General features: G+C 54.9%; 1 protein-coding gene across 2 annotated transcripts in view; it reads right to left on the bottom strand.

Annotated features, from left to right (window-relative positions):
• The window catches only part of HSF1 (heat shock transcription factor 1), a 44,734-nt gene that overhangs the window by 17,155 nt on the left and 13,355 nt on the right, over positions 1-14,224 (bottom strand). For both annotated transcript variants that reach the window (XM_048482607.1, XM_048482606.1), the window contains exon 4: positions 12,499-12,623. In XM_048482607.1, coding sequence (XP_048338564.1) covers positions 12,499-12,623 — 125 coding nt within the window. The remainder of the gene's footprint in view (positions 1-12,498; positions 12,624-14,224) is intronic.

The raw sequence follows: 14,224 nt of genomic DNA, 5'->3' as shown, positions 1-14,224 counted from the left end.
CCCCCAGCGGCTTCATCTCCCAGCGCTGCGTCTCAGGGGAGGCCGGAAAGGAGCCCTTTTGCAAAAGGCTGTTGAAAGAGCTGCCGGTTCCTCTGAGCATTTCAATTCCGATGGAAGGCCTGCTCTCCCCCTATTCAACAGGCAGAGCCCAAGTTCTACGGGGTGCATTTTCACAGCAGGCTCACACCCTTTGGCAGGAGCAACTCAACTCTTTTCAGGCAAGATGGATAGTTACCCTACCCCCGCAGCCCTAACAAGAGAAACGGGATGAGAGGGAGAGGGGTTGATGGAAGAACCGTGCAGCGTTGTCTTATTTGGAATGCTGGAGGACAAAGCGCAGCCACGCACAAGAGGAGCCTGTCTAGATCCTCACCCAGTAGAAAAGGAGGAAGGGCCCTGATCCCTCAAAAGAACGGTGGCTGCACCACTGAAGCAACGTGCCATCACCCAGGCAGTGAAGAACGGTGCAAAGCAAGCAGGACTCTCTCAGGTGCCACACGCAGCCTAGCTCTTCCCATAAAGCATAAGCATTTTTTATTGTCATTGTGCACGACACCAGCTTGAATTTACAGCAGCAGCATTCCTCGATGCACACAATTTCAGACTCCATACCCCATCCCAGCACTTTCCCCTTCCTCCCACCTCCACATGTCCCCTACACGGCCCCAAACACATCACCACATCAGAGCCGCTTGAGGTTCCAGCATCGCCCACAGCTCTAGAGTAGAAGCTGTCTCTGAAGCCTCTTTCGGTCCCTAGTTTTTTGATAGACCACCTGTATTTGATAGACCTTTATCCCCTGCATGACCTGCCCTCTCATGCCCAAGGGCGGTCTTGGGGCTTTGTGGCCAGTCTAGCTCTGCCACTGCCTTGGCCTTATTTTGCTCTCGCAGCAAATTCGGCAAGGCAGGTTAGACTGAAACAAAGCCACAGGCCCAAGACCTCCTCGGGAACTGCACAGGCGGTGGGGATTCAAGACACCGCAGGACCCTCCCTCTCCTCGTTTCTGCTGAGAGGATGACCCAGCAGCAACCCCTTGTCCTGCCTGGAAAGGAAGCTGGACCAAGAGACAGGACCGACTCCTAACGGCAGGGCTGGGCCAAGATTTGAACAAGGTGCGGTCTCATGCTAGGTCTTTTATGGGATGAGGATGGGCGCGTGCCCCCACCCCCACAGTGTGCAGAGGGTGCACGGGGGCATCTGCCCTTCTGGCCACAGAGGTGTCGCTGCCAGGGGTGGCTTCCAGCAGCTCTGAGGGGAACCTGAGATGCCCCACGGCAGGCCAGGCTGCGGCTCCCCTGCAGGGCATCTTGCTGCTCAGCGGGCTCTCTGAGCACCTCTTCTTGAAAGCAACTGTCGTAGCCCGGGGAACCTAAGCCCAAAGTCCCAAGGAGCCCCAGAGCTGCCTTTCCCTTCGTGTGCTGCTGTGGGCCGTCCGTTCAACTCTGGATCCTCCAAGCAACGAAAGGGACTGAGCGAGGTGGAGGCAGCGGCTGGGGAAAGGCAGCCTCAGAGGCGCAGGGAGTAAGCTTAGCATTCAAAAGCGCCTCAACCTCTCCCTGAGAACAAGCTCCGGCCCGGCTCCGTCTATGCTCAGCCAGTGACAGCGAATAGAACCTTTCGAGACCGAAAGTGCAGCCTGCCCAAAGTCGAAACCCAAAGAACTCACTTATTTTAGCTTAAAGTGCCAACACGGCCATTTTAACCTGAATACTGAGGTTTGGTTTTAGAAAGGGCTCGAGAGCGTCGCGTTACCTTTCAGGAGATAAAGGCTTGAGTGGTAGTCGGTGGCGCTTTACTTTTGAAGCAAATCACGTGCATCTCTTCCAACGTGTGAATCACGACCCTAGGAGGGTTTACTCAGAAATAAACCCCATCGCCAGCAACCAAGCTTACTCCCAGGTAAAGGATCACGCTTTAGTTCTTCACATGAAAATCAGTGGGGTTTAACAGTACTTAACAGGGTTAACTACACTGCTTCCCCAAAACTAGGTCTTAGTTTTAATGCTAATAATCAAGCCCAGCGGCCCAGGCCAGCCTAGATGTGTGTTGGGGGGGGGGACTCTGTGCGTGCCCACAGAGAGGGCTCTGAGTGCCACCTCTGGCACCCGTGCCATAGGTTCGCCACCACTGGTCTAAGCAGAGTCGTAGCTCAAGGCACCCCCACCACCGGATCCGGGCAGCCTTTTATGCTGAGTCACACGCTGCCGTGCAAAGACCCAAACGGCCCAGCCTGCGTCAGGGATACTGGCCAGGGAGAGAGCAGGCCTTGCAGCCATGAGTCACCAGCTTCAGACCTGGAACTCCTTCCACTCTACCGCCCGCCCGCCCCCAATGACCGGCAAAGCCCCGCCTGTCCGCCCCTTGCAGCTGCAGAGGCTCCGACCCAGGCTGGCAAGGGTGCTACTGGCACCAGGCAGGCCCCGATCCTGGCCTCATCTGAAGAGCAGAGAAGGCAGAGGGAGGGAGGGAGACCAAGCTTGAAGCCCAGGCACCCCGCTTTCTCCCTGGCTTCACGCGCAGCGAGGCGAGGGGAGGCGAGGCCAGAGGCAGGAAGGCCCTCCCCTCCTTCCACTTTGAGGCTTTCAGAGCAAGGCCCTTCTTGCTTCTTAACAAGGCACAGCTGGAAGGGAAGCCGAACAACTTCCTCCCGCCTCGGCCTCCACACGCACACACACACACACCGGGGCTGCTCCATAAATCCAAGACATTTCCGCCCACCAGATTTATGGGCCTTTGTCTCCTGCCAGCCCTCATCAATGATGTCTCACTTCCAGGCCTCGGCTTCTCACAGGCCTTGATTTAGGGCTCCTTCTGGAGCGGCTGCTGCGCCGGATCTGGTCCGAGTTCACAGGCAGATGCCCCGGAGGACAGTCGCGCACCACGGAGAGTCTGGCTACTGCGCACAGCCGCAGGCAAAACAAATGTACCAGCCAGCCCAGCTCTGATCAGGCGAATGCGCCCGTTAAAATCCCAGCCCACTCTTCCCAGTGCGCAGGAGGGACCACAGCACAGGTGCCCCCCGCACAAGCTCCATTGGAAAATTTCAGAAGCCGAGACTAGGGGCCAATGGGAGAAAGGGCCACCCGAGGCAAGCCTTCTGCCCCCCTCGCCCAAGGAATGGTTTGCATTCACCTTCCTCCCTATACTCCACAAGCAAGAGGCTCAAGAGGTTACCCCGGGGAGCTCTAAGAAGCAGGCAGCAGGGCTTGAACTAGGACCAGTGATACAACCCTTGAGACCGAAAGTGCCTGAAATTGCAACCAAACCTAATTTCTATTTTATCGCAGCGAGCTCCCACTTTCCCTCCCTTTATACTCCACAAGCAAGAGAGGCTCAAGAGGTCACCCGGGGAGCTTCTGGGCAGGGCAGGGCAGGGCTTGAACTAGACCAGTGATGGCGAACCTTTTCGAGGCCGAGTGCCCAAATTGCAACCCAAAACCCACTTATTTATCGCAAAGTGCCAACACGGCAATTTAACCCGCATCGAATGCGCCAAGGGTTTTGGTTTAGAAAAAAACAGTTGGCTCCGAGGCATCGCGTTATCTCAGTGAGTAAGCTTGGTGGAAGCAACGTTACAGCAAACGCCTTCAAATGGGTGAATCAAATGCGATCCTAGGAGGCTTTACTCAAGCAAGCCCCATTGCCAGCAAGTAACCGAGGCTTACTCCCCAGGTAAAGGATCGTACCCAGGCCAGGGCCCTAGATGTGTGTGTGTTTGTGGGGGGGTGATCTTCCACCCCTCCCCCATGATGAACTCTGTGCACAAGAATTGCCCACAGAGAGGGGCTCTGAAGTGCCACCTCTAGCACCCGAGTACCAAAGGTTCGCCACCACGGAACTAGACTCTCCCCTCCTGCCACTTTCGATCCACTGGCAGGAAACTGGCACTTCTGGGCCTAGGAAAGAGCTTCCGAGCTCCCTCTCCTTCTCAGGGACCTCAAGCTAAATGCCTCTCCTCACCTCCCAGTGGATAACAAAGGCGAAGCCAGTGCTTATTATGCTGGGGAGTGTCCCAGTTAGACCTTGGTTCCCCATTGCAAATTACCATTGGAAGGTTGCCTCAGCCCGAGACGGCAGGCGGGGAAGGATGTGTGAGTGTGGGTTGGAGCGCTGGAAAGCCCCTGCTTTCGCCACTTCCAAACAGCTGGTCAGGCCCAACCTCCAGCTCCCGGTCGTCTGCAGGCCAGCCGCTTCCACTGCCGAAGCCTGCCAGTGGCCAGTGCTTGGCCGTCGGCTGCCTGGCTCCCCTGTGCCCGAGCTCAGTTTGGTCTTGCCCACGACCAACAGACCGACCGGCTGACCAGGTGCAAGCTTTTCAGCAAACTTTCCAATGCAAAAACCCCGACCCCTCTGGTGGGTGTCAAAAGGACGACGGATGATGTTGCTTTTGGATCCCCGGGACAAGCTCCTGCATCATTGGAAGGAGGGGGGGGGGGCCCTCCGCGGAAGGTAAACCAACTCCAGTGAGGGGGAGGAGGAATGGCGAGGCAGGCGGCCAGCTGAGGGTGTCTGCGTGGATTTATTTTCACCAGGAGAAATTTTAAACCGTTCAGTTCTGTGGGTGACGGGGGGTTTGTAAAAACAGCAGGGCCTTGTAAACGCAGTCTGGCCAGGAGGAAGCACTTGCGAGGTTCCGGCGGCAGAGCGCCAGCGCCGAGCCAAACCAAACGGAGCCCCCAAAGGCAGGGAGGGAAGTGTGCCGAGACACAGGTGCAGACACCCCAGTTAGCAAAATCTGTTTAAATTACGCATTTCGCGGGCCGACTACGCCAGCACCCGGCAGGCGAGGCGGGGGGGGGAGAAACAGCGTCTTGAATGACAGGCGGATCTGCCCGCCCCCCCCCCCCCCCCGCCAAGGCCAGAGCGGGCGGTGCTGCAGGGGACAGAGAAGGCATCCATGGGGTGTTGTTGCCTTTTGGCCCCAGGGCAGCAGACAGGAGCGTCTGGACCGCGCCCTTCAGCCCATTTCAGGCACAGATCAACTGCAGAGTGAGCAGCAAAGGAAAGCCACCTGCTCTCACTCGCTTAGGGGGGCTTCCACAGATGGCCACCAGATCCAAAGAAGCAGACCCGCCGACCTTTCACGGTGAAGCCACGAGGGCAGGACAAGGCCTTGGCGATCGAGCCAGACAGAGCACGTGACTTCTCTGCCAGCATCCTCCAGAGCACCTATGACAGTGGTGGCGAACCTTTGGCACTCCAGATGTTATGGACTACAATTCCCATCAGCCTCTGCCAGCATGGCCAATTGGCCATGCTGGCAGAGGAGGCTTTAGTGAAATTAGCCAATCCTGCTTGTCCCCTAGAGTATAAGGTCCTCCCCTACTGAACAAGAATCTGCCCCTTTCGGAGTTGTTTACAGGGTGGTGGGGTGACTATAAGGAAGGGACGGGATTGCAGCGCTGAAGGAAGCAGAGCTCCCTAGTGACGAGTTTGTGCCCTACAGCAGGGATGCCCTTCCCTCTCACAAAGCTGTGGCCGCGGACCCATCCAGCCTCATCACGCCTTGCAGGGACTACTTTTTGGCACAGGCAGAGTGTGCCAGAAGAGATCTGTCTATCAGCACAACACTTTTCTCTCTGTCCTTCCTCTGTCTGGGGCCTGCTGAATTCCGGCCCCCGAGAAGCCTGCTCCCTGCATGTGTGGGTTCTTGAACTGATCTCAGTGGAGGGATTTCCTTCCGTTTGAGGTGAGGTCAAGGTGATCCCCTCGGTAAGGTAGACTTTGAGGGGTAAGGCAAAGTGGCCGAGGGAAAGATGGACTCCAAAAACCCAGCTTCAAAACCTGCCCTGGCTGTTGACTTTCTCCTCCAGCGTAAAATGGGAGAGGTGCCAGAAGAGATCTGTCCATCAGCACCATCACCTGGGACCAAGTCCAAGACTCCAGTTGATGACAAGAGGCCAGCCAGTTCCTGGGAAGCCGTCGTCAGAGGCCAGGGGGAGGCGTTGCCCTCGCGAGCGTCAGGCCGTGCCATGACAGAGCCAAGGGCAGCAGCTTTTTAAAAAGGAGCTATCAGGTTGACATGCACAACTATTCCAGACATTCGAAAAAAAACCCTGGAAGGAGGCTTTTGGCTCACAGATCCTGGTTTTTAGCAGGAGGTTCATGATCCAAAACAAATGAACACAGGAAAGGGAACCAGAGGCCAGCGGAAGGTTGGGGGTGGGGGTGGGGATGCAGTGCAGGAGACCGGCTCTGCCCCTCAAAGCCAGGCTTCCCCAGGCTGCTTGGGAATTTGGCACATGGAGTGCATCATCAGCGATGGCTCCTTTGAACAGAAGACCTTTGGGGGCATAGAGCTCCCAGGCATGCAGAAAGGAAAAGAGCGCACCTCTCCCATTTTACGCTGGAGGAGAAAGTCAACAGCCAGGGCAGGTTTTGAAGCTGGGTTTTTGGAGTCCATCTTTCTTCCCCAGAGGGGCCCACTGGTTTTTGGAGCACTACCTCGGCCACTTTGCCTTGCCCCTCAAAGTCTACCTTACCGAGGGGATCGTCTTGACCTCACCTCAAACGGAAGGAAATCCCTCCACTGAGATCAGTTAAAGAACCCCCCTATGCAGGGGTGAAGGCTTCTCGAGGGGCAGGAATTCCAGCAGAGCCCCAGACAGAGAGGACAGAGAGAGAAAAGGGTGTTAGCTGCACCAAGAGACAAAGTCCCTGTCTGCCATTCGTGCAACAGAGAGGTTTCCTTGCATGGACCTGTGTTGGGAGCAACAGAGAGCTCTTGTCAAAAACCTAGTTGTACCACATGCTGTTTAAGTTGGGTAGGAGTGGCTGCTGCTTAGTGAAAGCTACTGTAAAATGGAAGGTCTTTCTAGAACCCTGAGGGCACTGCAAACCCGGGCTCAGCCCTAAGCAAGAAGGGAACTCAGAAAGTGGATGCCCAGGTGGAGTGGATGGTCTCTGCCCCCACCACCTGCTTGCCTGACCTCTCCCTTCCCTCTAGATATAGACTGGGAGCACCTTTGGTCTGGGTCAGGGTGCAGGGGAATCTGTGGCACAGAGAGCCGCGGCAAAGCTCTGCCACTTGCACTGTGGCTCCACAGGCTGAGCAGCTGGCCCCATCCTTGCCGCCCTGCATCCATGCGCTTCCTCTCAGAGCGGCCCGGAGTAAAAGGTAAAAAACCCTATATATATAGTGTTATCTTTATTTTTAAATCTCAAAAAAAATTATTTGTGGCTCAAGTGTTTTGCTTTTTTCCGTGGAAGCGAGGTCCAAATAGCTCCTGAGTGTTAAAGGTTCCCACCCTGGGTCTTTTGGTCCCTACCAGACACTGTTGAATCTGCAGCCATGCAGCTGGCCGAGAGTCCAAGCTCCTCCTCCTTGCCTGGATTTGCAGCTGGATGCCTCAGCTGGGACCCACCAAGCTCCACCCACTGCACGGGTCCTTGTCCCTTCATGTCACTGAGGCAGTTGATTGGGCAGGAGAAAGACCAAACAATGAAAAGCCCAACAGAGTGTTAAGACAGAGGTAGCCTCCCCAGAGACAAACTGGGTGTTGCGGGGTTTCCGGGCTGTATGGCCGTGTTCCAGTAGCATTTTCTCCTGACGTTCCGCCTGCATCTGTGGCTGGCATCTTCAGAGGATCACAGCCACAGATGCAGGCGAAGCACGTCAGAAAATGCTACAATGCAACCATACAGCTCCCTAACACCTAGTGGTCTAATAGCCCGCGACAGCCTTCGACAAAACTAGATGTTACTTCTGAGGCAAGTCAGGTTGGAACTCCCTCAACTCAACTGTGTTCTTCTAAAAAACAGACCCCACGGTGAGGAGTTACAGTTCCTGTGCAGCCAAAACCCTGATTTAGCTCAGGAGCGGTGGGGGGGGGGGACAGAGGGGGATTCAGCCATCAACTTCCCACACCACGTTCCCTCGCCCGAAATAGCTCCCACAAACCAGCATATGTTGTGCTGGTGTGGGGCTCCACTGTGCATGCAGTCCACATATGCCCAAGCCCCATGACCACGTGGCTCTGGAAAATGGTGCAAGAGGGGAGGCTGAAGCCCCTCCTTCTGCATTCCTGAACAAAACTGGGCCCTGGAATTATTGGGAATGTTAAATCCAATGTCACGCCTCTCTACACACAGAACACAGGTGGAGACTCACGTCACAGCTGATGCAGAGTTTGGCCCTCAGTCAGCTGCAAACATCTGAAAGGGTCTTGGGGTACCATCAACCTGGGCTTAATGATTGTTCCGGAGTTTTGTGTTGTGACCTGCCCTGAGCCTTGCGGAGATAGGGCAGGATATAAATCAAATAAACAAATAAGATGGAAAGCAGAGGGAGGGGGTGTCAGCAGAGGGGAAACAGTTAAAAGACAGGCACCTGCCTCTTACGCAGAAGCCCATGACTAACTAAAGGAGGGAAGAGCTTCTGCGCAAGAGGCAGGTGCCTTAAGGAGGGAAGCCACAAAAACTTTGCATAGTGGTTAAGAGCAGGTGGACTCTAACCTGGATTTGATTCCCCACTCCTTCACTTGAGCAGTGGAGTCTTATCTGGTGAACCAGATTTGCTTCTGCACTCATATGTGCTAGCTGGGTGACCGTGGGCTAGTCACAGTTCTTTTGAGCCAGGGGTCTGCAACCTGTGGTTCTCCAGATGTTCATGGACTACAATTCCCATCAACCCCAATTGGCCATGCTGGCAGGGGCTGATGGGAGTGAGCAATCCACAACATCTGGAGAACCACGAGTCTACAACCTATTCTGGCTCTGTCAGCCCACCTACCCACACTCTCAGGGGGGTCTGTTGTGGGGCGAGGAAGGGAAAGGAAAGGCTTGTAGGCCGCCTTGCATCAGAAGAGAAAGGAAGCACATAAATCCAAACTCTCTCTCTCTCCTCTCAGCCACACAGGAAATGGCTTCAGTCCCCGGCAAATCTGCTTCCGCTGCAGCAAGCTCTCCACAGAGCAGGGAGCCAAGGCTCAGTGTCTGCAGCTGTGTCTTTTTAGTGAACCGCAGAAGCTAAAAAGAATCAGCCCAGGAAGCCCTGAGTGGGCCGGCTCCTGGAGGGGCAATAAAGAAAGAGTCAGCTACAATCAGCACCGTCTTGGATTTGCCAGAAATGAGGCCCATGCCAAGGCACAGCTAATAAACCTTCACGCAGCTGGCTCCCCGCCACATGCTCTCACTGTGTGCCACAGAGACCCCGCTCGCAGGAGGACACATGCTGGGACCATAAACTCTCTTCAGTGCCGATAAAAGGCCTGATAGAAATCGCACCTGGTGCTTTGAGTGGAGCAGTGGGAAGAGAGGAACTCCAACGGCACACCCTGAGAAGCCCCCGTCCTGCACACGTGCAGGCCCACGGGGGACACCTTTCAGGAGTCCGGAGTTTGTGTCCAACATGTGCACATAGCATGAGATGTCCCCCTCTTCCTCCTAAACTGCCAGGAGTTTCATCTCTTCGGTTGTTTGCAGCCAGTTGGTCCAAACGCAAGATGCAAAAACAAGCTGCGTTGCGCACACTTGGACTCAGTAAAGGGACTCTGCGGGTTGTGGTTTGTTCTTTGATTTCTCACGTTTGTGAAGTAAACGAGTGAACAGGAACTTTCTTTCAATAGTGTGGCTTTGTGAGTAGTTGGTAACCTCCTCCATTCATGCCTGCGCCAACGAACGTAAGATCTAAAGTTTTTAATTAGTTTTTGCTTCGAGAGGGGGCTCTCCACACTCTACCAAGCACCATTCTCAGCTCCCAAATGGAAGGTGGCAGAGATCTCTTTGTCCAATGTTAGTCCAGGTGAGGATGTAGAGGACCCCCTAGACTAGAGCACAGGTGTCAAACTCGCGGCCCTCCAGATGTTATGGACTACAGTTCCCACCATCCCCTGCCAGCATGATGCTGGCAGGGGATGATGGATCTATGATCCATAACCTCCTGGAGAGCAGCAATTGAGGTGGCTAACTAATACCCTAAATCATTGCTCCTTGTTTATCTCCACGTTATTCTGAAGTTACAGCTAACCAAGAGTTACCCTGACCTGGTCTTGACCACCCAGAACACCTGCACGGGAAAGGAAGCAAAGTCCAGTGCCACCATTTTATTAACATAGCCACCATCTGACACTCATCTAGGGGTCCCTAACCTTTTTATAAGTCTCTGGGTACCTTTGGAATGATCACCCTGGGTAGTGGGTGTAAACACAAAACAGGCAGCTGCAGCAGCACAGCCAGCCACAGACTGCCAAGGCGGGGCGGGGTGTGTGTGTGTGTGGAGATGCATAACCCTAGTAGCAGCTCTCCAGCATTTGAGGCAGACAGGATGTCTGGTAAAATTAGCACATTATTTGAAACCATTTTCTTGCAAATTCACAATTTAGTCACTAAGTGAAGATCCTTGCGCAGTGATGGAAGCTACTGTCAAAGAAGCACTGTCGAAAGTCTGCTCAGCCAATGGCAATCCTCCCATCTGGCCCCACCCACTTCCTAAAAATACTTGGAAGACGACTACAGGAAAGGTGTCTCTGGGTGCCGTGGGGACCTCTACTCTGACCGCTATTGGACAGACAGAAGCAGGTGCACCTTCTAAGGGTCAAGGGCAGCAGCAGCCAATGCTTGGCCACATCCCCAGAAGAGCTGGAAACACAGATCTAAGTCAAGTGGGCAGCCAAGGCCTTAGGAGGAGGCGGGCTCCCGTCCCATCCTACAGGACACACGGACCCACAGCAGACAGGCAGCCTGTTCTTCGCTCCGGTGGCAGGAAAGCTCGGCTGAAGCTGCAGGACGTTACCTGGGAGAAAAGGACCCGGACGGGACCCCATCCAGGAACGGCCACAAGATGACTCAAAGGATCCGGCTCTAGGCTGGCTGCTCCAGCCAACAGTTGTAAAGACCCACGTTCCAGGGGTGAGGCATTAACCAGCTATTTGTGGCTGTGGGTGCCAAGGAAGGGACCACAGCAGCCACAGAACAGGAATGGGTGACAGCCCGAGGTCACTGACTCATCTGCCAGGAATCGTGGGAGTCACACTCTTGATTTCCACACCCACCGGTATGAGCCACTCTGCACAGCTGCAGGAAGCTGATCGCAGCGCCTCGTCTCTCGAAGAAGAGCCAGCAGCCAAGCTTCCTCGTTATCCTCGAAAACTGAGATAAGCAGGTAGGAAGGGAACCACTTCGGCCCATACCCTAGAAAACCTACTCTAGGAGTAGACATTTGTGGCCTTACATTCAAGCCAGCTCACCAGGTAGCAGCATGCCCACCCACCCACGGGCTTCTCCCTCGGCCACAAGATGGAGGGCAGCGTGCTGCACAGCTTCCTCCTACTAGACCCTGCAGCTTCAACCACCAACCCAGACATCCCTTCTCCCCATTCCACACAGCCAGCCCTAAGCCAGGGCAAAAAGGGAGCCTGTCCCTGAAAGCCACCTGGCTTCACGGCACCCTGCGTTTAGGGAAGCCCCGCAGTCACACTGAGAAAAACCCTGGCAGAGACAACCAAAGTGTCCGTCTAAATGCCGCTTCCCTTCTTGCAGTTTGATTCACATGGCTGAGGAACTCACTGCGGTCACTGTGGGAAAAGGGACACTGGGGGGTGTCCTTCCTTCTCTCTTGCCTGATTGTCTTGGAGTCACCTGTCTGGTAGCAGCAGGCTCCACTGCAGCCACAAGGAGGAGGGCTGCCAAGGAGATGGCACATGGGTGTGGCAAAGCCCAGCTGGCTGGGAAGCATTCGTGTGGCAGCCACTGGGCAAGGCCAGGCACTCCTTGGACCGCAGCTTGAAGCCAGCTTCAGCCTCCCGGGCAGCCTAGGACTGGGGCTCCAGGGGAAGCCTTTGGACAAGTCAGCTGGAGGGTCCAGAGCAAGCCAAGTCCTCCGTGCCCTGTTTGCTGACCAGTGTGTGAAACAGGACGTTGAACCAGGGGACTGATCCAGCAAGGCCCCCTTGTGTCTGACCCAGCAAAAAAGAGTCAACCCCGGTGAAGGCCAAGCAAACGCCAGGCCGAGTTGGGGGAGCCAACGGTGGCCTTCTCCCACCCCTCTGCTTGCCGAGCAACAAGCAGGGAAGGAAGAACCGCTTCATCCCACAAGACCCTGGGCGGGTGACGTTGTCCTCGCAGCTGTGCCGGCAGACCGGGCTGCTTTAACCTGCCCTGGGCCAGCTTGTTGAATGGACCAATGAACATATTTACAATGACGGTGGATGGCTTATGAGTAATCAGTTTCATGTACAGCCCGCCTTTCTCACCAAGACTGAGGGGGGATTACAAAATAAGATAAGGACGACTCAAGCAGCCACTTCGTGTTGGGAACAAGGAGGGAAATGAAAAGGCCCCCTGGACGGACCAGAAAACTCCTGGAGCTGGCTGGCCGCAGGTTAGGCTGCAATGTTGAGCTTTGTGGAGACTGGATGGCTGCCCAGTCCCCACCAGCAGGGGGGAGCATAAAGAGACAACACGAGGATCGAGATGCAGCTGCAGAGGCCCCAGCGGCCTCCTAGCCTACCGCTTACCCCACCGCCCCCAGGCCCTACCCCTTGCATGCATACATACTGCTTCATGGCCATCAGCTTGGAGTCCATGCTCTCCTGCTTGCCCTTCATCAACTGGACATCAGTCAGCAGCTTGGTCACGCTGTCCTGGCGAACTTTGACGTCCTCATTCTTTATGCCAGAGACCTAAAGGAAGCAGCAGACCGGCCACGCCCTGTGATCTCATGCAGGGCTTCCGGAGAAGTTCTTCCTTGCTCCTGCTCTGCAGGAATACACCCCCCCCTCCTCCTCCTTCCCCTGCAGCCTGTCCTGTTCCCGCTGCGTACTCTCTGGGCAACCTCAAATAGCAGGCTTCCAGCATCACTACGAGGCTGAGCAGCCACTCAGCACCACCTCTGAATTTTCCTGCTTACTTGAGTATTACCCTGCTCTGTCTCCAGTGCACTCAGGGAGGCAGGCAGGAAGGAGCAGCAGTGGCGTAGGAGGTTAAGAGCTCATGTATCTAATCTGGAGGAACCCGGGTTTGATTCTCCAGCTCTGCCACCCTGAGCTGTGGAGGCTCATCACAGAATTCAGATTAGCCTGCACTCCCACACACACGCCAGCTGGGTGACCTTGGGCTGAGTCAGCTTCTGGAGCTCTCTCAGTCCCACCCACCTCACAGGGGTGCTTTGTTGTGAGGGGAAGGGGCAAAGGAGATTAATAGAGCTGCCCACAGGTCTCCTGCAGGAGAGAAAGGGGGGGGGGATATAAATCCAAACTCCTCCTCTTCTTCTTCTCTGTTCCCATTCCACCTCCACAGCTCCCCTGTGAGGCTGGACGACAGAGGCTGGCAGAGCATCCCCTGATGTGCTTCATGACAGAACAGGGATTTCTTTTTTTTAATATTTCAGTTTTGATGTTGCACGCACCACTCCCTGGCCACGGTGCCTCATCAGGTTTCCAGCTGGATACGCCCCCCCCCCCCCTCTCCAATGTCACAGGTTCAAAAGGGGAACTTTCCACCTCTCCTCCCCTCTGCCCCAGATCTCCTCTCTTGGCCAAGAGGCAGGAAAGTGCAAAATGTCCAACCTGCAGAAAAAGCACACAGTCTTGGCTCATGTAAGAACATAAGAACAAGCCAGCTGGATCAGACCAGAGTCCATCTAGTCCAGCTCTCCGCTACTCACAGTGGCCCACCAGGTGCCTTTGGGAGCTCACCTGCAGGAGGTGAAAGCAATGGCCTTCTGCGGCTGTTGCTCCCGATCACCTGGTCTGTTAAGGCATTTGCAATCTCAGATCAAAGAGGATCAAGATTGGGTGCTGTGTGGTTTCCGGGCTGTATGGCCGTGTTCTAGCAGCATTCTCTCCTGACGTTTCGCCTGCATCTGTGGATGGCATCTTCAGAGGATCATTCAGATCCTCTGAAGATGCCAGCCAACCAGATGCAGGCGAAACGTCAGAAGAGAAACTAAGCTACAACTCAGCCTTAACCGAGAAAGCTCTACAACATAAATAATTCTGGCCCGTGAAAAGCGCTTGACAATACAGGATCAAGATTGGTAGCCATAAATCGACTTCTCCTCCATAAATCTGTCCAAGCCCCTTTTAAAGCTATCCAGGTGAGTGGCCATCACCACCTCCTGTGGCAGCATATTCCAAACACCAATCACACGTTGCGTGAAGAAGTGTTTCCTTTTATTAGTCCTAATTCTTCCCCCCAGCATTTTCAATGAATGCCCCCTGGTTCTAGTATTGTGAGAAAGAGAGAAAAATTTCTCTGTCAATATTTTCTACCCCATGCATAA

This window comes from Sphaerodactylus townsendi, unplaced genomic scaffold (assembly GCF_021028975.2).
Source record: "Sphaerodactylus townsendi isolate TG3544 unplaced genomic scaffold, MPM_Stown_v2.3 scaffold_19, whole genome shotgun sequence".
NCBI classification, from domain to species: Eukaryota; Metazoa; Chordata; class Lepidosauria; order Squamata; family Sphaerodactylidae; genus Sphaerodactylus; species Sphaerodactylus townsendi.
Note: the sequence above shows the minus strand (reverse complement) of the source record. Positions and strands in the feature narration are given on the sequence as shown.